A 26,758-nucleotide genomic window follows, 5' to 3' on the forward strand; every position below is an offset into this window, starting at 1 on the left:
AGGGCTCTCTCTTCTGTTGGCTTCACAAATCAATAAAAATTCTGGCCTCATATTTTTCTAGGTTTGTGTCTTCTGTTTTGCTATTCATTTTTGTCTTGAACCTTCTATCTCCTTATCTTCTGTGGCCTCTCTGTTCTGCTCTATTTTGCTTATATTCCAGCTATTTTATCTTACTGTAGACTTTATCCTGAGAAACAGGTTTAATCTTTTCAGTTTCAAGAGTTCATAAGATCCAGCTGATCCAGCACCAAAGACTTTATTACATCTTAATGCTCTTGAACTCTATTTATAAACTGGATCCTGTTCAACATCACCCACATTTGTCTTCTGTTCTCATCCTGGCTCCCTGTATTTTCTATTGAGTATTTGTTGGAACTTTCTGGATTTACTGTACCTGGAGCCATCAGAAGATTTTCTCTGTTTTTTCTTGCACAGATACTGATATCATGGAGTCTGAGCTGTCATCAGTTTTTATCACATGTTTAGGCAGCAGGAGAGGATGTGGGGGGAAGGGTTTGGGGTTCCATTGCATTTAGGATTCAGTTCTAAACATGGTTTGCAAGGTTTTTCGTGGTCTAATTGTTCTTATTTTTCCCTCCTCATCTTCATTCCTTACCTTGAACAATTTTTTCCAGCTGCAGTGAACTTGTTTTAGGTCCTCATATAAACTATACCCTCTCTATAGTAGAATTAAGACTCATAAAAAAGATATGGAATTGTCCCTCAGTAGCCATAGTAGTTGATTCTGCCAGATACCAAAATCTAAGGAGACTCAAGTCCCTTATATAAAACTGTAGTATTTGCATATAACCTACTCACATCTTCCTGTGTAGTATAAATTATCTCTAGATTACTCATTATACTTAACACAGTGTAAATACTATTTCATAGTTGTTATCCTATATTGTCTAGGGGAAAGTGACAAGAAAAAATTATGTACATGTTCAGTATAGACGCCATTTTTTCCCAAAATATTTTCTCTTGCAATTGGTTGAAACCATGGATGTGGATTCCCTAATGTGGAGATCTGTAAAGTGTTGTAGAAAATCATCTTGAAAACTCAAGATTCAGTATACTGTGTTCTTTTGTATTAGCATAAATGATGCATTTATTTAGCTTGTAGAATACATTTAGACCTTTTTAGCTACTTAAAAGATGTTCTAGTCCACAGAGCTTCTTTACTCCTTTGTCCTTATGATTGGACACACACACAAACACACACACACACACACACAATATCCATGTATACCATATTTAGTTTATCATATACAAGTTCTTATGGGAAATTATACATAGCTCCTAACTGAGTATAGCCCATGGAACACACATTTTTTTAAACCCTCATTTCAATTGGTATATTATTATCTCCATTTTACAGATGAGAAAAGACAAGTATACAAGGATGAATTAACTTGCCCAGGTTCATCCAAGGTGACAAGTGAGGGAGCAGGAATTGAACTTTATTTATTTTGACTCCAAAGTCTGTGTTCTTTAACCACTATGCTATATTACCTCTCAAGATAAGTGGATATGTGGGAAGGGAGGAATGTGGTGGAAAAAAATAGAATTTAAAAACTTGCTCCTTTAGTTGAAGAAAAACAATAATTAATGACAAAGTAGTTAAGATTGAGTGTTAAAGATGTATTTTAACTCATTTCATTTCCATTATGAGGTAAATATTCTCATTATCCCCATTTTACATATGAGGAAACAGAGAGAAGGATTAAATAACTTAACCAGATCAAGTGGTAGATCATTTATAAAGCAATGTTGTTGTCACTCCCCTTCCCCAGGTCTTATTTCTAAGCTATATAGAAATTAACTTGGGCTAGGATGTAGGTCAGTGGTAGACCATGTGTTATAATGTGTGAGGCCCTGTTTTCAATCCCTCACCACTGTGAGGGGAAAAAAAGTTGACTGCTTCCTGAAAACTCCTATCTTGCTTTTAATAAAAACAAAACTGTTGATTCTTCTATAAGAAGTCACTTTAAACATTAGATTCATTTATATCCCCCCCAAAATGTGACAGCATTCCGAATCATAACTAATTTAATCACTGATCTTTTGGCATTTTATTTCTGAAATTTAAAAAATGTAGGGGTTTGTATGTTTTTTTCCAAGGAAATGCATTATATAAATGAGAAAAGGAAAGACTTGGTTTATATTTGAAACTAGTCTTTGTAGGGTAGTGTTTTTCTCCTTGGGCATTTAAAATCAGTATATGTCTTCAGTACCACAAGTAATATATCTGAATTAAAAGAATTATAAGGGAAGTTTGATTTTACTGTACACACCAAACTTTGCAGTTCTTTTAATTGAATTGAATTAAGAGAATCCTGAAATACTCCTCTTTCTAAAAATTGAGCAGTAATGTTCATGTACTCATCATAAGTCTCCTGATTTCTAATAATATGGCTTTATAGTCTAGTAAATATTTGCTAACAAGTCTGTAAAAGTTTTATGGGTATAATATTCACCTACCAAAAATTGTTATGGAAGAAGAGGGACTGAAAGCATTCTTTTTTTTTTTTTCATAAAAGTTACACTTAACACTTCACGAAATGCAAACTTGAATAGAAATGGAAACATTTTAGAGTGAATGTACGTGCACATAGTTCAAAAATTGGCTTAAGTGAACAAGCATGGTGTTATAGATATTTACACTCTGAAGACCAAGAAATGAACTGAATAAGCTTTGTGGTTTTCTATTTATATAAGTACTTCTATATTAACAGAATTGGAACTCTAATAAAAATATTGATTATCATAAAAACAAGTTACTGGCATTCTTTGTTAAATTTAATTCAATAACTATTTTTAAAGTGCCTGGTATAGGCAAGGCATGTGAGTCCTGAGGGAAATATTCTTAGAGAACTAAATCAGAAACGGACCCTACTGCCTTCAAGGAACACAGAGTCTAGCTACAGTATTAGTTCATGCATATATATAACTATAGTTGAAGGTAGAAAACACTGTTTTTTTCCAAGGAACAGGAGACCATTTTGGGCAGTGCGAATCCAATGAGGCTGCATAAAGGATATAGCACCTCAACTGGGTCATATTAGATTTCCAGTGGAATTCTACTAATGAATTATAATTTTACCTACATTCATTTAAATTTGTATTTATATGGGAACACTGTCTAACATATTCCCAAGCAAAAATAACTCCTTACATATTTCCAAAGTTTTAGCTATTCTCACCTGTTATTAAACAACCAGTCTTTTCTACCTTCTCAATATGGAGATAAAAGTTGCAACCATGTTTTCCTTTGTTCTTTTTGTAGACATATCATCAAGTGTATATTAGAATATATGTAATTGTGACATTGTTGTAAGTCCTCTCTGCAAGCAGAGCCTTGGAACACTATAGAAAATCAAAGCTAAGATTAGTCTTGATATTTGTCAACTCAATCATGCATATACATTGTAGATTATTGAATGAATGAAGCCTCTCAACTTCAAGGGTGACCTTGGAAATGGATCTGCATATGGCTCTTTCTCTGCATGAGAGCAGTAACTTCTAACTATAGGTGCAATGAAGCCCAGAATTATATCCACAGAGATTTCTTGATAGGTCTCTTTCCATGGTTGGGTTTGTCACTTTGATTAATAAACAGACTAATTATATCAAATAAGCCCTTTGATTCTTTTTTTTTTAGAGAGAACTTAAAATAATTATGAATAGACAGATTCACTGAACTCAGAGAAACTTGGTGTGTGCAGAGAGATGACATCTCCTCCCACTGCTTTCTGTGTGCCAGCTCTAGTCATACTGCATTGCTTACAAAGATCCAACTATGGCATCTCATTTGGGCACAGGTGCCTTTGTGCCTCTGAAACTGTTCTCTCACCCAGAGGCCTAGAATGTCCATAGATGTTGGTTTTGAATTGTCTTTCAACATTAGGTTTGAATAATTTTCTGCCGTGATCAAAGGCTTGAACCCCTAGAAAATGAACACCAAGTCTTTTTAATATTGCTCAATAGAAAATGCATTTCTCTCTGGTGGCATAGTGCATAGTATGTATTAAGTTTTCTGTAGAAGTTTATTAAGGAGAGTTCACCAAGTTGAATGAGGTAGTGTAATATAGAAGAAAAAGTAATTCTTTTGAGTTAAGCATTCATTGGTACAAATATAAAAATTTCTTTCTCTGTTCATAGGATCTTTGACAAGTAACAGTTTCTCTAGACCACAGATTCCTCAGATATGGAATTTTGTATAATACCTCATATAATTAGAACTCAATAAGCTAGATTCTCTTGTTAATTCAGACAGTAAATTCTAAGACTTAAGAAGCCAATATGCATTAAATGAGTTTTTTAAACAAGTGTGTATGTACGTGTGTGTGTGTATGTGTGTAAAATACAACTGATGAAAGAAAGAAATTTAACATGTGCAGTTAAAAATGCTACCTCAGAACTGAACTTTAGCTCATTCTGGAGTCTTGAGACATCAAATGAAATATAGCAAAGGTCAACTCAACAAACATATCCAAATATCATATACTATACTGCATGAAGTAGATATTAAAATAGGTAATGCATTAAGGACTTCCCTCAGAAAAGTTAGAAATATTGAGAGTGTTTCATAGTTTTCTTTATAAATGGCAACCTTAGCATCCTGTAGCATCCTAGGATACATTTCATAGTATTATTGTCAGAAAATGTGGGATTATATCTGAATCTGTCGCCTGATTTGGTAGTTCTTTTATGTAAAATGAAAAATGTTATCAGGTTCAAAAACCAGTTTTTTGAATGTAGACACATGTCTTCCTTGTATTTACTAGAGGTATTCAAAAGAATTTTGTATTTTTTTAAATTATTTTTTAGTTGTATTTGGACACAATAACTTTATTTTATATTTTATTTATTTATTTTTATGTGGTGCTGAGGTTTGAACCCATGGCCTTGCACATGCTAGGCGAATGCTCTACTACTGAGGCACAATCCCAACCCAAGAATTTTGTATTTTAAGTATTTTTTGTTGTTGTTGTTCTTTTGAGCATCAACACCAACACTAGCTTTATTTTACCTTTTTTGAAAGGAAATTGTAAAGTTGAAACTCTCTGCTAAATTTTAATAATAAAGGAGTTCCAAGCTAAAGTAGTTGTAGCTAGAAATGAAGTAAATTAAATCAGTAAGTTTACTAAGTGCCTACTATTTCCCAGGTACTATAGTGTGAAGAATAAAAGAATACTCCAAGATGCCTCTCAAAATTTCTTAGATTCTACTTAGAGAGATAGCATACAAATTTGAATTCTGGTGAATTTTCCTGTTTTCCCAAAGCGGTGGTCAGTTTTTATAGCCGTATGAACTTATTATATAGTAAATTTTTGCTCATATGTTCTTCCTACATTAGGGTATGAGGTCTTTGAGTGTGACATCTGCCTTACTCTTCTTTGTACTTTGTTTAGCATCTAATTGAATACATATAGCTATTGAAGATTTTTTTAAATGTTGAATGTTTTTGAGTGAATTAAAATATCAGTTCAGGAAAGAAACATTATTTTTAAAAAAATCATGTTAGAACCAGGTGAAATGTTCAAGCAACAATTTTACAGTAGTTTTGATTTGTTTTAGCTCAATAAACATTTCTTATGCTCTAAGGTGTGACAGAAGTAAAGTTAGTTCTGAGAATGAGAAGTGGTGCTTGGCCTCAAGTTGTTTTCCATATGTTTAACTGACAGTTCTCTCTAATCTGAAAGCAACTTGAGGCTATACTACATGGTAAGTGTAACCACAGAGATATGCACAGATTGATAAGGAAATGTAGAGAAAGCAGTTGGAAGGGTAGTGAGGTTAGGAAAGTTTGTAAAAGAAAAGGAATATGTAGATTGAGTGCCCTGGAAGAACTGCAGAAGGTAAAAAAAGCTCAGGCTTTCCAAAATGGAAAGAAATAAAAATGGGCCTTTTGTTCTTAAATGGTGTGACACATTTAAAACAAACAGAACCAAACACTAAGGCAAAATTGAACCTTTATATTATTAACAACAAAAACACCTACTTGATATTTTTAAATGACCCTAATTCTTTCCTTATTGTAACATGTTGATAGGGGTCATATGTCATGAGAATATCCTGTATGTGTCTGTGTGGTATGTTCAGTGACACTACACTAAGGATTCTTATATTGTGCAACAAAGTGCTTACCATCAATTCCCCTTGACTATATGAACCTGGGTAAATTATATTTAACTTTTCCATGTCCTGGCCTTCTTATCTATAAAGGAGAGATGATAATAAGAGTAAAATTAATACCTAACAGTTGTGATTGCTTATTGTGTATAAACACAGTGTCATGTTTTATCCAGATGTTTTCTAAATAAAATCTTTAAAAAAAGAAAAAAAGAAATGAAAACTTTAATGTAACTACTAGTTCAATCACAGTTTTTGAATGTAAGGAAAATGAGGCAAAGAGAAACTGAATAACATGCCAAAGTCCTTCTCAAATATAAACATAGTGGCAAGTGAGCTTTTTTGAAAATCTAATGGGAAAGCAGAAATGGTAATATCAGAAAGGCTCTTCCTGAATGCAAATCATGCCCCTAGAAATCATAGCTTGGATGAACATCACAGATTCCGTGGTGTGCAAAGCTTGACTTTACCTTTGACAGAGAAATTTATTCAGCTATCAAAACAACTTAGTTTTATTAATTCCATTGTTCTTGACTTTTCTAATATATATAGTTTTAATTTGTAACCTCTTTGTAATATGCTTATTATTTTTAAAAATTCTAATAATAATGGGAGGTCAGAGGAAGAAATTCAGACAAAAATAATCAGTGTTTTGTTCCATAGGCTACAAGACATATCAACCAGCACACACAGATATATTAGCTCAGTGTACCACAGGAGAAGTACACTAGGTTCTAGAGCCCAAGAGTGAAGGAGGTCACTATTTTAGGTTATAGTACATATAGATATTTGGATGAGATTTATTTTTTTACCTTACATTATTAAATTATATTGTTTGTGGTATTACATGTTTAAAGGATGGCATATATGTTTGGCATATTTTAAATATTCCACAGAAATCTCAAGATAGGTACATTCTATTTTAGATTATGAGTAGTTGCTTTAAATCTACCACCTCTAGTATTTGGGTAACACTCTCTCTTAATGGTTCAGAACTGGATAAGAACCATGGACCCTCTTACTAGAAAAGTTTATACACACATTTTACACCTAATTTCATGAGGTTCCTGGTACTGCCAAAGACTCCCATCTGGCCCCCCTGCGTCTTTTTTGACATGCTCATTCCAATTCATGCTGGCATTGCTTCAAGCAGTGGTGAGAGTCCTTGATAGGCTTTGTGTCAGCAGGAGTGAACTGGTTCCCCAGCTCCTAGAGAAGTCTCCTGACACACACCAGTGCCTCTTTCACACTGGTCGCAATAGGAGTAGGCAGCAGCCACCAGTTATGGAGAAGGAAAAAAATGGATCTGCACTTGGACCCTCTCCCTGGGGAGGCAGAGACACCAATAGGTCAGATTCATCTGAAAGGAAATGCACACTGGCAGGCAGACAAGGGATTCCAGAGGTAAAGCCTCAGACAACAGGAAATGGGAGTTTAATATAAGGCCGAGATGCCAATGGATATGCAGTGAACAGAGCAGCTGATGCTTGGGCAAGATCAATAGACAAGGCTGGAAAGAGCTTCCATCACCGGGTTGGATTTCAGGACCAGAACATGAGCACCTAGAGAGTTCCAGATCATGACCTAGTTCTGAAAAAACTAAGATACTAGAAGGTTTATGGTAAGATATGCTAAATCTAAAGTAAGTCATGGATCTAATCACTGGAATCCAAGGCCTGACTTCAATGTGCTGAGCTAAAACTAACCCTCACCAAGGTCAAGGTTGTTCCAAAAAGAAATTAAATGAGTTGAGGCAGAATGTGAAATCAAATGACCAAAAACAGAGAGCAAAGGTTGATAACCAAGAACTGGTCAAATGCAAAAGAGTCCCAGGAAATCATGTACTAGAAGGGCGTTGAAAGAAAATACTGTTAAAAAAATTAAAAATAAACAAGAATTTAATGTAATCATCCTAGTTTGTTTGATTGAAAATTCTTGACTCTCAGTGTGTATTTTGGTACAAAAGGAAAAGAGCTAAATACGGTTGTCTGCTAGTTCAGTTTAATATATTGAGACATATTGACACTGAGAGAAGAGGGAGGGAGGGGAATTTGGATCTAGAAAAGGAAGTTCACACAGGGCTGGATTTTCCAGCCCCCATCCATCTCTCTGCCACCAGATTGTTCCTCCAGTGACACCACGGACCTGCTTCATTTCTGTGCAGCTGATGCCCTGTCCGGGCTGATCTTGTTCTAACTGACAGTGAGTGTTCTTGCCAAATGCCAGGGCCCATAGTCACATCTGTTTGTCTCTCCTCTACAGCTTGTCCGAGGCTGCTTGGGAACACATTTTAACCAGGGGGCAGCTTTAACTAGGCCTAATTCTCTGAAAAGCTTTTATTTGTAAATGCACACAATGAAGAGACAAGTTCCTATTGTCTTCTCTTTAATATTATTGTGTTTGACACTGCCTGCTTCAGTCCTGTCAGCCAAGTCAAAAGCCAAGTTTTCAGGCAAGGTGGTTGTCACTAGGGTTATGTTTCTGTTTCATTTTGTTTTGTTTTTTTAATTTCAGGGATATATATATATATATATATATATATATATATATATATATATTACTTTTTCCCTCTAGGTAAGATGCCCTGCTTCCTACCACCACACTATATAAAAGGAAGCATACAGCAAATGATGGGGATAAGCTGAGTGCAGTCTATTTTAAAAAAGCAAAACAAAAGAATTTTCTGTTTAGTTCTGCTTTTGTAATATTTAATAGAAAAAAAAAGAACTTTAGAAGTAATACATTGGAAGCCATATTACAAGTCATAACCAACTGAAAAATCCCTAACAAAACATTTATTTATCATTCCACTTAAAGCCCTGTTTGTTTTGATTGGTCTCCTTATACCTCCTTCCTAAGCAAATACTGTATGTAAAAAAAAAAAAAATCTATCTGATGGATCATTTTATTATAGTGCCTTACAAAAGGATTATATGACTATATTTTAATAATTTTGGACCTGCTTATAAGGCATTGTATTTTTATTCTTCAAAACACTACAGCACAAAAAAAATGAAACAAAGAATTTTAGCTATTACCTTGAATAGTAATCTGAGTGTTTTGCTTTGCAAAGACAGATGACTCATTTATGAAGAAACAAGGCAGCCATTGAGACATCCATTGACTTTAAATTAAAAACATAACTGCTATGTTTCAGTAAGAACTACAGCTAACTAACAGAGTAGACCTTATATATTGTTTATTTGTACCAAATGCCTTGCACCCATCTGAAGTATAGGGGTCCCCTAAATGCAAGCCTAAATGGGGTAATATAACTGATCAATAACCCAGATCTCTCCATGTGCAGTAGTAGGTAGTCCAGTTTTGTTGGTTTTGTTAGTCCAGCCCTGCCCATCCCAAGTTCGCACTAGCATCCCATAGATCTGTTCTATAACCTTTAAGGACTCCTGCTGTAATCAGCTGTAAAGACCAAATGCTTTTATGAGGCCTTCTGTGGCACATATGGCACCATGCATGATACAGCCCCTTCCTTCTCTGTTCATGTCACACAGATTGTTCTCCAAAACTACTCTGCAGACATTCTAAACTACTTCTAATTCTCTGAACAGAGCAAACTCTTTATCACTTAAGATTCTTTCAGCACTGCCTTAAACTTTAAGAATATTGATTATGTTTTCACAGAGGACCAGAAGTAGATGGTCCAGGGATTGGTTTTCCAAGCTAGATAACAGAAAAAACATAGTTCACAATTCAAATTCCCCATTTTATTCCTCTTTTTCAAAATGGTGCCTTAAGCTCCCCTTTGGCATTCCTGATATCTGAGCTTTTCTGGTATATGCTTTGCAAAAGGAAAACCTTATTACTCCAGTCTTTTGCACTGAGGAGGTTTCAAGAGGGATATGATATATGAAAGAATAATTATTTACAAAAAAGTAACATAATGACTCTCATACAGATGCGTATATGTTAAAGACCTTATTTAACTAATGAATTAATGAGGAAACTAAGCAGATGTTATAACTAGCTCAAAGGAGAAGGCAAAGAAGTACAAATATATGTAGCATTAAAGCATATTGAAATGAGGAAGCAAATAGGTAGAAAACTGGCTTTTCCACAGTAGGGAAGCTTGTCCTTCTACAGGAAAATTCATTTGCATTTCTTCCAACAAGAATTATTTCTCATTTGTTTCAGTTAAGTACAACTTGGGAGCTGTAACATAGCTCCCATAGAATTATAATTAAATGTCCAGAAGAGTATACTCTAAAAGCATCATTTTTCCGTTGAAGCACAAATTTTCCCCCACAGAAGAAAACGATGTATGCTCCATTCAAAACATTAGAATTGTTAGTACAGACAAAATAATCTCTAGTGGTAATTAATAAAATTTGTTGTCCTGCCCCCACCAGCAGTATCCATAATTATTTCATATGTATTTATGACTTTATTTCCCAACTCCGACTTAAAGTTATTACAATAGTAGGAATTGAATTCCTTTCCTTTTTTTTATCTTTTTTATTCTTATATCTTCCTAGAAAAGAGGAGGTAGAAGATAGAAGTCTTATGTTAAGTTCATAGTTGTTACTAAATACATGAATGGATTAATTTTATGCAAAAGTATGTCTGTCCTGTGATTTCATTATAATTCTTTAAATTTCTGTATTCTTTTAAATAAATAAATATGGTTATATCTATTTATTTATTTTTTGGCATCATAATCCAAGACTTAATTTCAAAATCTGGTAAAAATGTTATAGTTTTGCATGTTAATAAACATTTGAGAGCAAAGCAGGAAAAAAAGTCATTAACTGAATAAACTAATTTTTTGAAATGTAGAACTTTATTCTATGGCAGAGAAACACTATGGACTCAATAAAAAAGAAAGAGAAAATTAGATAAATACCTATTTACTGTTAAGCTCTGTTGGTTGATTTTCAAATATGTTTGTCTTTCTATGCCTTGGATTATTTAAATCATTCTTTATAACTTTATTTTGTGCATTGTAGAGGAAACCTATATTTGAAATCATTTTATTCCCATATAATTTTTCAGTATCTATAAATCATCTGTATAGATATAGTACAGATACATGTTTATTTTTAACTGTATTTTTTATTTTAGTTTTTTTTTCTAATAAGCTGATTGTTTTCACATTGGATACTTTTAATATCTTGTGATACTTACTACCTGCTCTCTGTCTTACTAAAATAACATGTATTATAATAAACATTCTTCCTTTATTCCAGCTTCTTGATCCCCAGACCTTATTCCAACCCCACATCAAGGACTATGATCCAGGAAATAAACATAGAATTTTTGGTATCTTGAAATGTTTGTAGGCTTTTAAATCCTTTCCATCTTTGTATTAGCAATTTTGATTTCCAGTTGGGCCATTTCTTATTTTTCTAACACTCTTGAATTTTAGGAGACATACACAGAATAATGTAATTGTAACTGGTTGCCAGAACAGCAGAAGGTCCACTTCTCAGGTCTTACATATTATTCCTTTACATATATAATCCAATATCCTGTTAGAGTATTTAGTAGCAACAGACCAACATTAATACAAATTATGTTTTCTCACCTTGCTAATAATTAAGCAATTCTAATCATATGAATTATAAGGAGAACATCACTATTCCCTTCTATCTATTTAAATAAACGTTTTAAGAGAATTCACTGCTGCATAATATCCAAAAAGAAATTGATCATACTTTTCCTGTAATAAATGTTGTTCTGACAGTAAAGCATTAGTAACCAATTGATAACCTAGCAACAATATTGTGATCTCTTTAGATAATTAATCTTAGCTATTTTCCTGTCAGAAGCAACAGTGTTTGATTTTATGTTGAGCCAGAAAGATTGCCAGTTTTGAAAATTAAAAAGCATTCCTTTTATATTATTCATTCCAGTAACAATTTATGATGGCGCATTTAGCTGCTGAACGCTTGTCAACAAACGTAATTATGTTTCGATATAAACAAGATTGGTGGTTTTACTATGCAGCTCCATCTTTGTTGAGAATGTTTTGATTTAGGTTCAGATTATACAAGCTGTGTATTTATGTGTCATTTTTTTCCTCCTTTGTTAATAGTTTTTTTCTGATAATTACTTGTAGGCAAACAAGCATGCATTTAGGATCCTTATGCACAGGAGACATCAAAAGGAGAAGAAAAGCCGCACCTTTACCCGGACCTACTACTGCAGGTAAAACAAAAAAGGGATTGGAGTGGAGCACAAATGTAGAGTTCATAAATCATCAAGAGTAAAATATAGATAGTTCTTAATCACTTGCACTGGGGGAAAAAAAGGCCCAATTGCAAGAAACTATTAAAATATATCATTTGCTTTTGTTATCAGGATGCATCACATGTTTCTTGTGTAGATTTTCCAGGTAGCCAGTCAATGAAACACTTTCTACACCTCTGCCCAAATGGTAAGATTTTGCATGAGGTGTCAAAGGATACACAATTCTTAAAGGCCATATCTTCGGCCTCCAGAAATTTTCAGAATTACTGGGAAAATAAGGCATAAGTAGATGAAACAACAAATAACCCCAATAATAAATTCAAAAAATATCACAGCAACATTAAGCACAAGCCCCATGTTGGAGTAGACTGGGAGCTGACTCATGAATGTTGCAGTGTGGTTCCTAGGCCCAGTTCAGCAATCTTGGGTTCATCTTTCCTTATTTCAGCAGCATTAATCTTAGGATAAAAAAAAAAAAAAAAAAAAAAAAAACCTCTCACTTCTACCTCAAAAATGATGTCATTTAGAAAACTGTAAGTACTGAGCAGAGGAAACTCACAATGGGGCAGAGGGGCAGGAAGTCTTCTCGGGAGAGCAAAGAGAGCCACGCATGGTAGTGAAGGATGTAAATAAAATTAGTATGTATCTCAAGACCTCGTGTAAGAGCAGTGGTAAGGGAGGCACAGACAAGTCAGTGACAGAAGGAAGCTAACGGGGCATTAAAATGTAGACAACACCTATCTATGAATAAACCATGGCTAACACGCATGCATTTACAATGCAGCAAACTCTGACTATGAGGAAATGTTTTCAGCTTACACACTTGTTACAAAGAGGAATGACCTTGACCTGTTGCCTGGGATCTTTAAACATTCTGATTTATAAACCTTCTCAAATTCATTTGAGGATCCTGTTGTAAGAAAAGTGATTTTAATTGTAGAATATGAAAATAAGATTCATAGCAACAGAAGAATAAGCAGTGAAAAGAAAAAAGATATGTATATAAATAGATAGACTTGAGAATTTTTGTGGTGAGTTTGAAGAAAGTCAAACACATGAAACTTATGTTGTCTATTGAGGGAAACTATTCCCTAGTTCGCACTAGAAATTTGAAGAATAACTTAAAATTCAAACATTCCTATGCAGTTGTTCCATATAAGGGACTATATTATAAAATTATACATTTACTTATAATACCTGATCATCCTCCCCTAGCTGTATTGAATCTTCAGGATTTGCAATTAGGAGATGCCTGCATATATAGAGTACTAGGATTTATATAGGATAATATTTACCATTTGTTCAGCACCTAGGATATACCAGAAATTTTATTATTTCTTCTTGATAGCAATTGTATAAGGTGGGTGTTGTTATCATTACTTTACAGATCATAAAATTAAAATGCAGGAAACTGGGGTTAGCTACTTAAGACAACAAAATTATTGAGCATATAGGAGAGATGTCAAGCCTTAGTCTTTATGACCTTTGATCCCTTGCTCTTTTTATAACAGCATATTTCGTGAGAAAATATATATATAACTGTCCTAAGTACATATGTTGATTTGAACTCACTATTATCTGTCTTCAATTTTATAGATTTGTCCCACTATTACTGTGTAGAAATACAGAATATTTATTAGATATTTCTAATGTGTCTCTTCATAAGGAATATATAGTCCCATTTTAGATCAAAGACATGTCATAAGAACTTCGTTCAGAGTTCTCATAAGGCAGGTGCAGGTTTCATCCCCATTCCACTTGAATGGTCTCCTGAATCCTCCTCTCTCAATGATTCAAACATTAGTGGTAGAAACAGTATAAGAACAATCTTAGGAATACTACTAAAGCACCCAGCGGCCACAGTAAGGGAAAGAAAATAATATCAGGGTCAGGTCCAAACACTGAGCACATGTGAAGTGAGAAGGAAAATGCACAGTGGTTGAGGAAAGGGTAATATAATTATTTCTACAAGGCAATTTGGATGTTACAACTCAGTAACATCAGAGGAAATCATTTATACAGAGTATAGGTGCAAACGTTAAACTCTAGCCTAACAGAGGTTGTTGTCACAGTTTATACCAGCATAGTCTGTATGCTATATTTCAAAACTGTTGATTCTCTTAAGATTCAGGATTCTTATTTTATTACCAGATTTGTACTTAAAAGATAAAATTCATAGAAATAGAATGTCTTTTTCTTAGTTACTCAAAAAATAATGGAATAGAAGTATGTTACTCATTTTCAATGCAGATTTTTAAATCTATGCATATCTGTTCCTGTCAAAGAGGAAGAAATTGAGGTTATTTAAAAGTCCTCAGTTTTAAATAGAATATCTTCTAATACTAATGAATCAGCTCTAAGGTGAAGATTATTATCCAAATTCATGTAAGAAATGCTTTTGCATAAATACACTTTGATAATGAGGTTATGAATCCTACACCATATTTTCCCTGAAAATTATAACTTCAAATTCTGGAATATAGACATTCACGTAATAAAGTCAGTTCTATTTGTAAACTTACCAAGTTGAGCTAGCATGTAGGATTATGTTTAATATAATATTCCAGCCATTGTCACGGGCCCTTAAAGATGAGTGTTTTCCTAAAAAACACTGAATTAAGATATATCTTCACAGTTCTTTTGCCAATAGCTGACAATAAGTCTGTTGGAAAAACGCAAGAGGAGAAAATGCTCACATTGAAAATAGGAAGATTTAAAAGACTGAGAACTTGAATATTTGTTGATAATCCTTTGACTTCTATATGAAATATGCAAACAGCAAGTATAGAAGGGATTTACAAAAAAATTGTCAAAAACTTGTAACTAGACACTTTTAATTTTTTAATCCTAGATTGGGTTTAATAACAGTTTGACTCTCCAGATCAACAGTTATGTATTATTTTCATAATAAATAATAATATATTTTAAAAATTTAAAATTGATAACCCAAAGTCTTATCATGTTTACCTGATAGTGTAGTGAAAAATTTTCTCACTCTTTTTTAGCAATAGTATTGAAGTATAATTTCAGTTGCTTTAGAAGGCTCTAAACCAGCCAGCAGTGTTATCGGCTGAACATTTATTAATTGTGACAGGAACACCAAATTTATTTCAGTGCTTTAGCTTATTTACTGCTCTTTCGCCTTTGTATTTTGTATTGACAAAGTAAAATGAATATTGATAAGGTTAGATATTGATTTTTTTTAATGTATAGCTTGTTCTCTGCCTCATTCAAAGTCACATACCAAAAGATAGTGGATGTCTCTGTAGCAAGGATGTAGATTTACTATTATAAAATTGAGAACTATTGAAGCAAGAAGGTTTGCCAGCAGAATGCATTTTATAGTTTGAAAAATGTCATGTGTAAAGGTGAAGAAAAGCAGTGAACAAAATAAAAAGAATATTATTAAAACTTTTTTAAAAGGCAAGCATCAATGTTGGCTGTGGTCTGCATTTGGGTAGAAGTAGTAGCTTACTGAAGATCTGTGGCTACTGCATTTAAAAATTTTTTTACTAACTATACAGTACTAAATTCATTGTTATTCACAATTAGGTTTGCCTGTCACTATTTTGATTTCTATTAAAATAATATAGTGAAAATATTCATTGTACAAAGTCATCCTTTATCCTATACATTTCAAGTTGTACAAAAGACATGCCTGTTTTTTGGTATTGCTGCAAAATAGCTCTGTTTCCATGTATATGTGAGAGTTCTCAACAAGAGATAACATTGCAGCTTTTGTGATCTTTCAATTTTTTCCTCCCATCCTACTGATATTTCAACAGGAAAATAGTCTTTATGAATATTTAAGGCAGGAAAGGCAGGTTGTAAATAATAATAATTAGTGAGTAGGTTTAAAAGATATGCTTTTAAATAAGTCATATATGTGAAATGTTTGATCTAACCAAGCTGTTTTCCAAAGTGCTGGATTTCTTCAGTTGTCCAAACTTATCTTTCTGTTGATTATATTTTTATTTTCTTTCCTCATTTAATCTATGTGAGCACCGTCAATTATCTTGTCTCTTCCAGGATTTTAAAATAGGCTTTTCTGAGGGAACTGTTGTTGCTAATTCTGAAGCCAAACTCTATCTGAATGAATAGCAAAATCCTAGGAAATATGCAACCCTTCATCTCTTGACACATACACCACTGAGCCACCATTCAGTTCTGTGTTTTAGTAGAGTCTTAATAGTCCTCCATTATCATTTAGTTCAACAATACTTATAGACAGGGTCAGTAAACATGTAAGCTTGAAAACAGTTGCTGTTCCTGACAATGTGAAAGACTAAATCATGAAAAAATAGTCAAATTCAGACTATCTGGAAATGCTGAATAAAATGTAAAGTCATCTTTTTTAGTTATATAGTTGAGACTGCAGGAAAGTAAGGGAAATATTCAAGACTAGAAAACATGGTGCTGCATAGCCCCCACGCCCACATGTACCAATCCTGAAACCTTTGAGTCAAGTTTGTTAGCATCCTTCCTCAGCCTGAGGGCTGAGTGTAAAGCTGCTTGTGAAGTCAGAACCTCTAAAATCACCATCTAAATGGACAGATTAGAGACAAACCCACCCATAGGCACAGGGAATAATAAGAATTTTGTTTCTACTTGGACTTCTGCTAGAAATATCTCTGAAGATTTACAACAAAGAGGTGGCCCTCATATGAATTTTTTTTTAAATTACACTAAGCCTTAAAAAAAAAATGGTCTCGGAAACAAATGCAGAACTACTTAGAGGTATGTTTTTGAGTCAGCTATTTCACCACTGTGACTAAAAGATCTGACCAGAACAATCATAGAGAAAGAAAAGTTTATTTGAGGGCTCACAGTTTCAGAGGTTTTAATCCATAAAAGGCCAGCTCCATTCCTCAGGGCTCGAGGTGAGGCAGAACATAGGGGCAGAAGAGTATGGCAGAGGGAAGCAGCTCACATGGTGATCAGAAAGCAGAGATAGAGATCTCCCCTGGCCAGATACAAATATATACCCCAAAACCACACCCCCAATTCCCACTTCCTCCAGCTGTATCCTACCATTTCAGTTAATCCCTATCAGGGGATTAATTCACTGATTGGGTCAAGACTCTCAATAACCCAATTATTTCTCCTCTGAACCTTCTTACATTGTCTCACACATGAGCTTTTGGGGGACACCTCACACCAAACCATAATAAGGTACATGCTACAACCCAGGCCACAAAGAAGCCCTGTAAATTAAAGCTTACTGAAGATGATCTCATAAACCAAGACTAAAAACTTAGTTATAGAAAAAGATAAAAAATGAAAGGGAATAACTGGGGAAAAGGAAAAGACAGTTGTGGTAAAGAACCAAGTGGAAATTAAAGGTTATTTTATGGGTTTTGAAAATTATAAGATCACTGGTTGGGTTAATGGAAGGTTAGATACAGGTGAAAATTTTACCATAAATCTCAATAATCAAAAGCAGCACAAAGAGATAAAAAGATGAAAAATAAAGAAGAGAGGCTGGGGATCTTGCAATAGAATTTTCAGAAGGAAGATGAGAGAGGGGCAGTATTCAAGAAGACAGCACAGAATTTTTTAAACTAAATATAACCCAAATATTATATTTTAAATTACAAGTCTATATTGGAAAATATTAAATATAAAACCATATCTGAACACATTGTAATAAAACTTGAAAACCAAAAATAAAGAGAAGAACTTAAGAGCAACCAAGAAGAAAAGATTTCACCTATATAGGAATGAAATTTTACTGATAGCAAACTTTAAAATACTAATGCCGTTCTGGGGATAAAATTTTCAAAGTGCTGAGGTAAAATAACCAAATCAACCTAAAATTATATGTCCAATTAAACTATCATCCAAGAGTGAGGATAAATGAAGTCAATTTTAGGTAAAGATTGATAATTACTAAATTTGATTCCTTGGATAGAAGAAAACAGAATACGTTTTTAAAAAATGAAAATCATGAAGGAATGATGAACAAGGAAATTGTTGAACAAGTACTTAAAGCTAAACTAAGACTGAATGTACAAAAGTAATCATAATGACTATAACAATGACCTTGAAGATGGTTAAATTTGAATGTAAAATTCTGGACAATAATAATGTGTAACATGTGAAGAAATAAATCAGATATGCATTTTGACTTTTAAAGATAATTTCTGAAACAAATAGAAAAAGTGCATAGTTATGAAACTAAAATAAAAAAGGAATAGATGCCAAACAAAAAGTAAAAAATTCATGGAAAAAGCTAAGTTAATAGCATTAAGTAATATAAATTACATAGTAAAGATAAACCTAGGCATATCAGTAATCACAATGAATGTAAATGGAGTAAAGGCATCAGGGAATAAAAGAATAAAACCCAGTGTATGCTTTTTATAATAAATACAACTAAAACATAATTTAAATAGTAGCCAAAGAAAACTAGAGTAGCTGGATTTATAGCAGAATGAATCTTGAGGTATTGCAGTCTCTTTAGTCAAACTTGTGATGCTTTTTTAAACTAGTAAGTTTTCTAGGAGTTGGAAACCTTGGAAAAGAATCAAATACCAGTTGGTTGGGAAAATGTGGCAGAAGAAATGATGGAAACTTGATTACAGGAGTTTAATTCTGATTCAACAGAAAGGCTAACATTTGGACTCATTTAAGAATGTGTCATAGGAAGACAGTGGAGGTATTGGAAGGTATGTATGCTTTTGGAGTAAGCTTAACCAAAGTTTGAATTGTTACTTATTTGCTGTGCCATCATGTGACTTCATCTCTCTGAGGACCATTAAGAATTCTTCCTTGGCCTGGCATGGTGGCGTACACCTGTAATCCCAGAATCTTGGGAAACTGCCTCAGGAGTTGCCTGAAACTGCAATTTTGAGACCAGCATTGGCAACTTAATGATACCCTGTCTCCAGATTTAAAAAAAAACATTAAGAGGAATAGTAGCGAATGTAGCTCAGTGGCAGAGTGCCCCTGGGTTCAATCCCCAGTACCAGGGGTGGGAGGGTGAGGGAGTGGATATTCCTCCCCCCCCCCCCTTGCCAATAGTTATAAGGAATAGAAATGATGTCACATACATAACCCAGTGTTCCACATGCCTAATACATAGTAAACAGACTATAAACAGCCCTCTGTACTTTTGCAACTACAGTTTTTTGTTGTAAGACTTACTTTTGTGAAAGTGCATATTCTTTGTTCCATAATCATTCTCTAAGAAATATAGTTTTGTATTACCAAAGCATCTAGTCCTCCAAACACTCGCTCTTCCAAGGGCAATAACAGATCCTGTCTTTGATTCAAAGTTTTCATCACTTAAGAAAAAGAAACTAAAGAGAAAGAAATGGTTTTGCATTGAATTTCTATTATTTATAAAACAAGTATATTGTATTTTTAAGCAATTAGTTATTCAAACTGATTTTATTCAGTGAGTCACAATGAAAAATGTCTGACATTTCAGATAAAATACAGAATAGTCTGAATTAATGGGGCTTTTTTTGTATTAGCAATTGATATAAAACATTTGACAACCACTTTCTCACTTCTCAAATTGTGCTTAGTTAATGCTACCCCTTGAGTTCTTATTATGAAAAACCTATGTCCCTAAATTTGTTACTGAGAAGAGTACAGTGTTGTAACTCAACATTTAAATAACATCATTAACAATAATAATAGCTGTACCACTCAGTAAAGTCATATGGAAAAGAAGAGGGAAGAAAGAGTGATCATGAACTAATAAATGCCTCTGAACACAGGGCAGGGACAGAGGCGGAGTCCACTGGCTGTTATATGGGAAGCAGCATGTGTCACCTCCCCTTCTATTGGCTGTTGATCCAACATCAATACAACACTTTCGGAGCCAAATTACTAAACAAGCTGCCAATTAGGCTTGCAGTCAGCTGGATAGATAAGTGGCTAAGAGAGGCCGATACAAGATTTTCATCTCTTGAGCCAATTACGCAAGTGAATTGCCCTCCACAGTACTCTTTGGAAGATTTGAGGGGAAAGGACTGACTTGGCTGTAATAGATATGAGATCCAGCAGGCAGGGCTGGGAGCAGGAGCATGCAGAAGGGTTAGTAGGCTACATTTTGCTACAATTGCCCAAGCAGAAGGAGAGCCTTCTAGGAAAGGACTTAAAGGATTTAGCACTGCCAGGAGCAAACGAAAAGGAAATTATGGTAGTGGTAGATACTGTGTTGAGACTGAGTTGTTCCACTCCCAGGTCTTAATCTCATAAAATAAGGATGAGAGACCAACAGGGGATCTTGCTGTAGAATCATTTTCCTTGAAAAATGAAGTATCTATTACTTTTTTTTTTTTAAGATTGTATTTCTATATGAAAAGACTTAGATTTGAGGAATTAAATGTCCTTCTTTCTTTATTTCTTCTAAGTACAAGAAACTGCTTCATTTTACTTTATCTTTAGGAAAACAAGAAATGAAACCAGCATTTAAAAAAAAAATGAGAGGGAATGAGGTTTTTTCCATTTTTATAAAATTACATGCTTGAGAGTAGAGTGACCACCCCTAAGCCTGGATGCTTAAAATACCAGCATTTTAAAATATCATAGTGAATCAGTTATCACTTGCTATTCACTTTAGAAATGAAAATTGACCATCATTTAGCCGTCTGTAGAGAGATTTAAATTGGCCTCATATTTTTTCTTAAATATTAAACAAATTTTGAAGTTGAACTTTTGCAAGCTGTTATACCAAAAATAAACAGATGTGTAGCCTACGGCAGCATTAGACCTCTGATCTGATTTTAGCTTATGGACAGAATTAAATTAACTCATGGCAATCATTGAAAAATCAGGAATAGTATACAAAATGCTAAAGCATTGCCCTGGCATACCTGATCAGCAGCTGCTCTTTTGTACATAACTTCAAGGTCTGTCTGGGTTGTCACCATAATCATAATTTCAAAATAAAAACCCAATTACTTTTTTGTTATATTAGCATGATTTTTGATAAAAGGCTGTTCTTTTTTTATAACCAAGAACTCCATCCTTTATTCTCTCTCATACACATACATACATACATACATACACACACACACACACACACACACAAACACAAACACACACACACACACAATCCCTATTTATGCTTATTTGTCCTGATCAAACAGTAAATTATTGTTAGTCAAAAGTTTTCTCTTTATATCAGCCACTACTATTCTAACTGCACGTTCTCAGAGACTTTTTTTTTTTTCCCGTTCCATGTCAAGGTACTTGTTTCAATGAACTAAGAATCCGTTTGATAAGTTTAAAGCCAAATGATTATTGTATAACTTAGTTCTTACTCCCTGTATTGAATTTAGCAAGTGACAAAGATTATTATTGTTAACATTTTGAATCCTAAACTATATGAATAATGAGAATACCAAAATGTTTGATAAAGGACCTTCAAAATCAATTTTATTATTGTTATTGATGCTTGAAGATCCTTCTGTGCCTTATATTACCATCCTGACAGAATCTCAGTGGAGTAGAAAAGAGAGTTCTAAAACTTTTGTCTTCAAGTGGAAGAGTGTAGGAGTAGGGAAGAAATTACTCTCATAATCCTGAGTCAGGAGGAGATCAGTGATGAAGGGAAAGAGGTGGAGGGGAGGGAGGATTATGTTGATACCAAGGAGATGTCTGAATCATGAGCCTTTGAGAGTATTAAGCTGCCCATTTCCATCTGTCTAGAAGACACTATGTATATTTCAGAGCAGAAATACTCTAAATACCAGGATGGAGCTGGTATGTATATACAACAGTCATCCTGCAAATCTTTAAAGAGACTTAAGGAGGACTGTTGTGAAGATGTATGTATTCAATATTATTTTCTCTGATTTTCCCTCTTGACCTGATTCTGTTTACCTTAAAACATGAAGTGTGAAGAGAAGAAGGAATGCAAGAGACTGAATAGTGAGTGACAAGAAGAGGTTCATAAGAGTGTAAATTCCTAGGAATTCAGGATGTCATCAGTTGTGCTTTTTGTTTGGTTTGGTTTCATATGAGTTTTGATTTTATTGCATGTCAAGGTCCCAGGCATATAGGGTGTAAACTCAGCAATTTTCAGAATACCCATAAGGCTAACATGGTAATGAAAATAAATCCATTTGTAGAATATTCATGGTTTTCAGAGGACTTTCTTCTACATACAAGATCTCATCCCTTTGTGTGCAATAGGCAGTGTATGTTGTGTTGTGCCTGTTTTACATATGCGAAAACAGAAGCCCAGAGAAATTAAATAGCTACTAAATTACCCTGCTTCTAAATGGTAGAATTGAAATTCTAAGTAGTATCTTTCTTCCATTGTTTCCTCTATGATAATAGATACCCAAAAATGAATAAACAATGCTCTCTGAGACCTTACCAAAAAAAAAAACAAAACAAGAGAACATGGGTTTTTTTGGCCTCAGAAGATCTTCACCTGTGTCCATACTAAAGTATATTGTCATTTTCTCATTTCAGGATTTGTAGGTGAAAACGCCCAGCCAATTCTAGAAAACAACATTGGAAACCGAATGCTTCAGAATATGGGCTGGACACCTGGGTCGGGCCTTGGAAGAGATGGCAAGGGGATCTCTGAGCCAATTCAAGCCATGCAGAGGCCAAAAGGATTGGGACTCGGATTTCCTCTACCAAAAAGCACTCCTACAGCTACTACCCCCAGTTCAGGAAAATCTGCCTAAGAAGAAAAAGCCAAGAAGAAATGTTTTACAATTTTTATTCACTTATCCCATAGTTCTAAAATGATCATATGGTTGCTGGTTTTGAAGCAGAAATCTACATTGCCTCAGACTCATCACTCTAGTTTCCTAACTGCACATAGTCCTAACATCGTGTTAGAAAAGGGTTTCATCACAGTTCATGGTGCTAAAGTGAAAACATAAACCCTATACATTTTTTCAGTAATTTCCAACTGTTTCTAAGTATGAAGAAAAGTTCATTTATTTTATTTATTTTGATCTCAGATGTCAATGCTTTCTAATGCTTTGCTCAGTTCTTGTCTGTGCATGATGCCCAGGTAGAGGTGAGCACATGCACTGTTATCTAAAATAGGATAGACTATACCCACAAAAAATGTGAAAAATAAATAGGATAGTCCAGAAAGGATTGTATCTCCAATCATCCCATCAGTGGAGTTCTAAGTAAATCTCTTAACAGACTTGGCTGTTTCATATTCCTTGAATTTGGCTTTATTTTAAGGATTTTTAACCAGTGAAACCCATTAATTTTCTGTCTTTGGACAATGTAGTAAGAAGTCCATAGATGACAAAGAGCAATTAATGTTTGCCTCAGACATTGTGACAAAAATAAACCTCATCATTGTTATCACCAGAGTGCCCTCAACATTATTTTAATGCAGATATTATAAAATTTACCTTGTTTAGAACATAAAATAATTATTGAAAGAAAAAATGTATTTTTTAAATTCACCATGACTGAACTGTAAATTCTATTCATCCAGACATCTACCTCTCTTATCCCAAAGGCTAATATTTTTTTAAGATCAACTCAAGTTTAGTAAACTGATTTTTAAATTTAAATCATTGGAGTAAATTGAATCAATTTAAATAGGTCTCCCAAGAATTTAGATTTCTGGCAATGGCCTTAACCTTTTTAAGATCTAAACTCTTACTTTTAGCAAAACAACTCATTTTTATTTTACGCCTCTTACGGGGTTATTTCTGAATAATTTGCTTCATAGAATCAGAGATTCTAAATTGCTCTGAGTTTAGAAAATGTTGATTTGTAATTATCTTTATTACTAAGGACTAATAATTATTATTAAATGGTTTCTACAGGTTGATTAAAGGTAGAGATAATCCATATGAAGCATCTTTCCTATTGCCAAAAAAAAGTTTTAAATCAGTAGAGAAGATTTATGCATATAAAAGACCCTTTTCAGGTGATCCCTTACACAAAATTTTGCCAATGAGGAAGGGAAGTTCAGCCCACCATTTGAAAGCCTTGGTGATTTGCTAAATAGGGATATTGTAAGAGGACAGGGTGTTAAGGGAACTATAGACTACCAGTTGATTTGCTCTTTTGAAACATTCATACTAAATAAAATAATAACCCTGTTGTAGGATTACTTTCTACAAGTTTGTCTTTAGAAATTTGCCATTTTTTAATGAGTTTTTGTTCTAAATGTTCATTCTACTTATTTAGTAGGAGGAGGAAATGAGAGATTACATATAGGTCTTAAAATTTCTTTGTAATAGTGTTCTAAGGTCTATACAAAAAGTTTTTGTTTTGTTTTAATACCATTGCCTGAAAATCTTTTAAAATCCCAGAATTTTCAAAAAGCCCCATTTGGACCCACTGTTAACAATGAGGCCATTGCAACACTGGTGTCAAGGTCCTGGAACTTGACTGTTGTTTTTCACTTTACCTTTTTCTAATGGATGCAAAACCCTAATAGTGAAGACCAGTGTATATACCAAACTGGTAAAGTGGGACTCCTTAATTAAATAGTACAGTCTTTATGGATGCTTTTTATTGCTGCCATCAGAGACAGGTATAAATCTTCTAAAGCAACTCCTTTAAGATGTTTACTTAGCTTCTCTACTACCCGCAAAATCCCATCTTCATATTTTCCACTAACAGAAGAAAGTTATTTTACCTAGAGCCTGTATATGGCTCATAGACTGCTTAACACATTTTGTATTCTAGTGAAGTATTTAACTATGCAGAATATACGTATAAACACCCTAAGTAGAGAAGGAACAACACACCAAGCTAACCCCTTGTTCCTATAGAAAATGCCTTCACCATTCAGTCTTTAAGAAAGATCAGCATAGATCTGATATTCTGATTGTACCTAAAACTAATGGGAGAAAAGACAATTTTTAATAGAAATCTAATGGTTTTTAGATATGAAACTCACTGACTTATGTTTTATATGTAGTTATAATACTTTCAGGTAATATGCCCCAAAGCATCCAAAGGAGTTGATGATTTAGAATACATCATTCATACCTCCCTAAAAAAATAGTAAGAAATTTCTTCTGCTCCCTCATGAAACCATTCTTTTGTATTTAACAGATTCATTAGTTGTGCTAAAACTTTTTAAGTGCATAGGTAGGTCTCTTCACTTCTTATCCAAATTATCCAAGAGAGGCTGAGCGTGACCATGTTAACGATATTTCTTTTTTCTTTGTACTTTTTTCCTTTGTACTTGATGTTGACCCAACTATGTGCTAGAATCATTTCCTTTTTTCCTTTCTTTTCCCTAAGTATAATTTTTCAGGCTACATTCTTCTCAAATTTGTTTGCTCTTATTTGTAAGTTATCTGGCACTTCTTTAAAAGAAAACCCTTTGCTAACTAAAATTTGCCAATTAATTGTCTTAGTATTTGAACACATAGATTTTATAACTCGTACTGTGGTGATCAGGCAAGTTTCAGCAGTAGGGTTGAAGATAGGCATGATGATGTGTACATATAGATGTGTTTACAGTGCACATATGTACACAAAACAGACATGATTGAAAAATATTGCATTTTATTAATATGTTTATTTTAATACTATGAATTGGTATTCTCCTAATTAACTGACAGTTGCTTCTCTTCAGTACATTTCATCTTATGCAGATGTTTCATAAAAGGCAAGAATCACTGTTGACATAGTTTTAAAAGCCATTTTCACCTCTGTTTTGTTTTTCAAAAAAAAAAAAGTGATCTAAATTGGTATTGTAAAATGAAGTTGTTAGTAAAGAATGTCTTGGACTTTTTTTAGCCTTTTTTCCTTTGGCAGAAAGCTATATTAAGGTACAACAAAGAAGTGAGAGAATAAAACAATGTTTTAAGAATGTTATTTATAAGCAGTCATTGTCTTTAGGCTTTAAATGTTTCCCTCTTAACCTTAAAGTAATAAAAAATAAAGGTGAACATACTTTACTGTTTTTAAAATTACTACCTTGTGACAATTAACATTAATTCATGTAGTTAAACTGTGAACTTTAAGCTTTGAAAAATTTTCTTATCTAAAAAAAAGTTAGAGAAAAACATTGGTAAATATATTTGACTCACAAATGTATTCATATCTGATTGTGACCTATCCTGACAAATTTTCTTGTTTACTTTTGTTTTCCCCTGTAGCTGGCTAGATTATCTGGGTGCAGGCCTCTTTCCACTCAAGAATTCTGTGACTGTAACATCATAGCAAGGTTCAAGTTCTCTCTGACCATTTAAAGAAGCACATGTGTTAAAATCACTCCATTTCCTTCTGGAAAATTGTATCTCTCATAAACCTGCTTGGGTATTTTAAATATTTTGGTATAGTTACCAAAGTTTGAGTTTTGTTTACTACAAGAGACCTTTCATTATTTGATTGAATTTTATCTTTGCTCCCAAAAAAAGTAAGTCAAGTTGTTAAAGAACATGGATTTTTTCTTTCATCCAACAGGTATTAAATACTCATTTATTTAACAGACTTGCAGTAA

At 33.7% G+C, this 26,758-nt stretch overlaps 1 protein-coding gene across 3 annotated transcripts in view; it reads left to right on the forward strand.

The window, feature by feature from the left end:
- Gpatch2 (G-patch domain containing 2) overlaps positions 1–26,228 on the forward strand; it is a 177,254-nt gene extending 151,026 nt beyond the window's left edge. For all 3 annotated transcript variants that reach the window (XM_027934859.2, XM_071600068.1, XM_071600067.1), the window contains 2 exons: positions 12,212–12,300; positions 22,780–26,228. In XM_027934859.2, coding sequence (XP_027790660.1) covers positions 12,212–12,300; positions 22,780–23,000 — 310 coding nt within the window. In that variant the 3' untranslated portion in view covers positions 23,001–26,228. The remainder of the gene's footprint in view (positions 1–12,211; positions 12,301–22,779) is intronic.
- The last annotated feature ends 530 nt before the right edge of the window (positions 26,229–26,758 follow it).

The sequence above is a fragment of the Marmota flaviventris genome, chromosome 12 (genome assembly GCF_047511675.1).
Source record: "Marmota flaviventris isolate mMarFla1 chromosome 12, mMarFla1.hap1, whole genome shotgun sequence".
Classification (NCBI taxonomy): domain Eukaryota; kingdom Metazoa; phylum Chordata; class Mammalia; order Rodentia; family Sciuridae; genus Marmota; species Marmota flaviventris.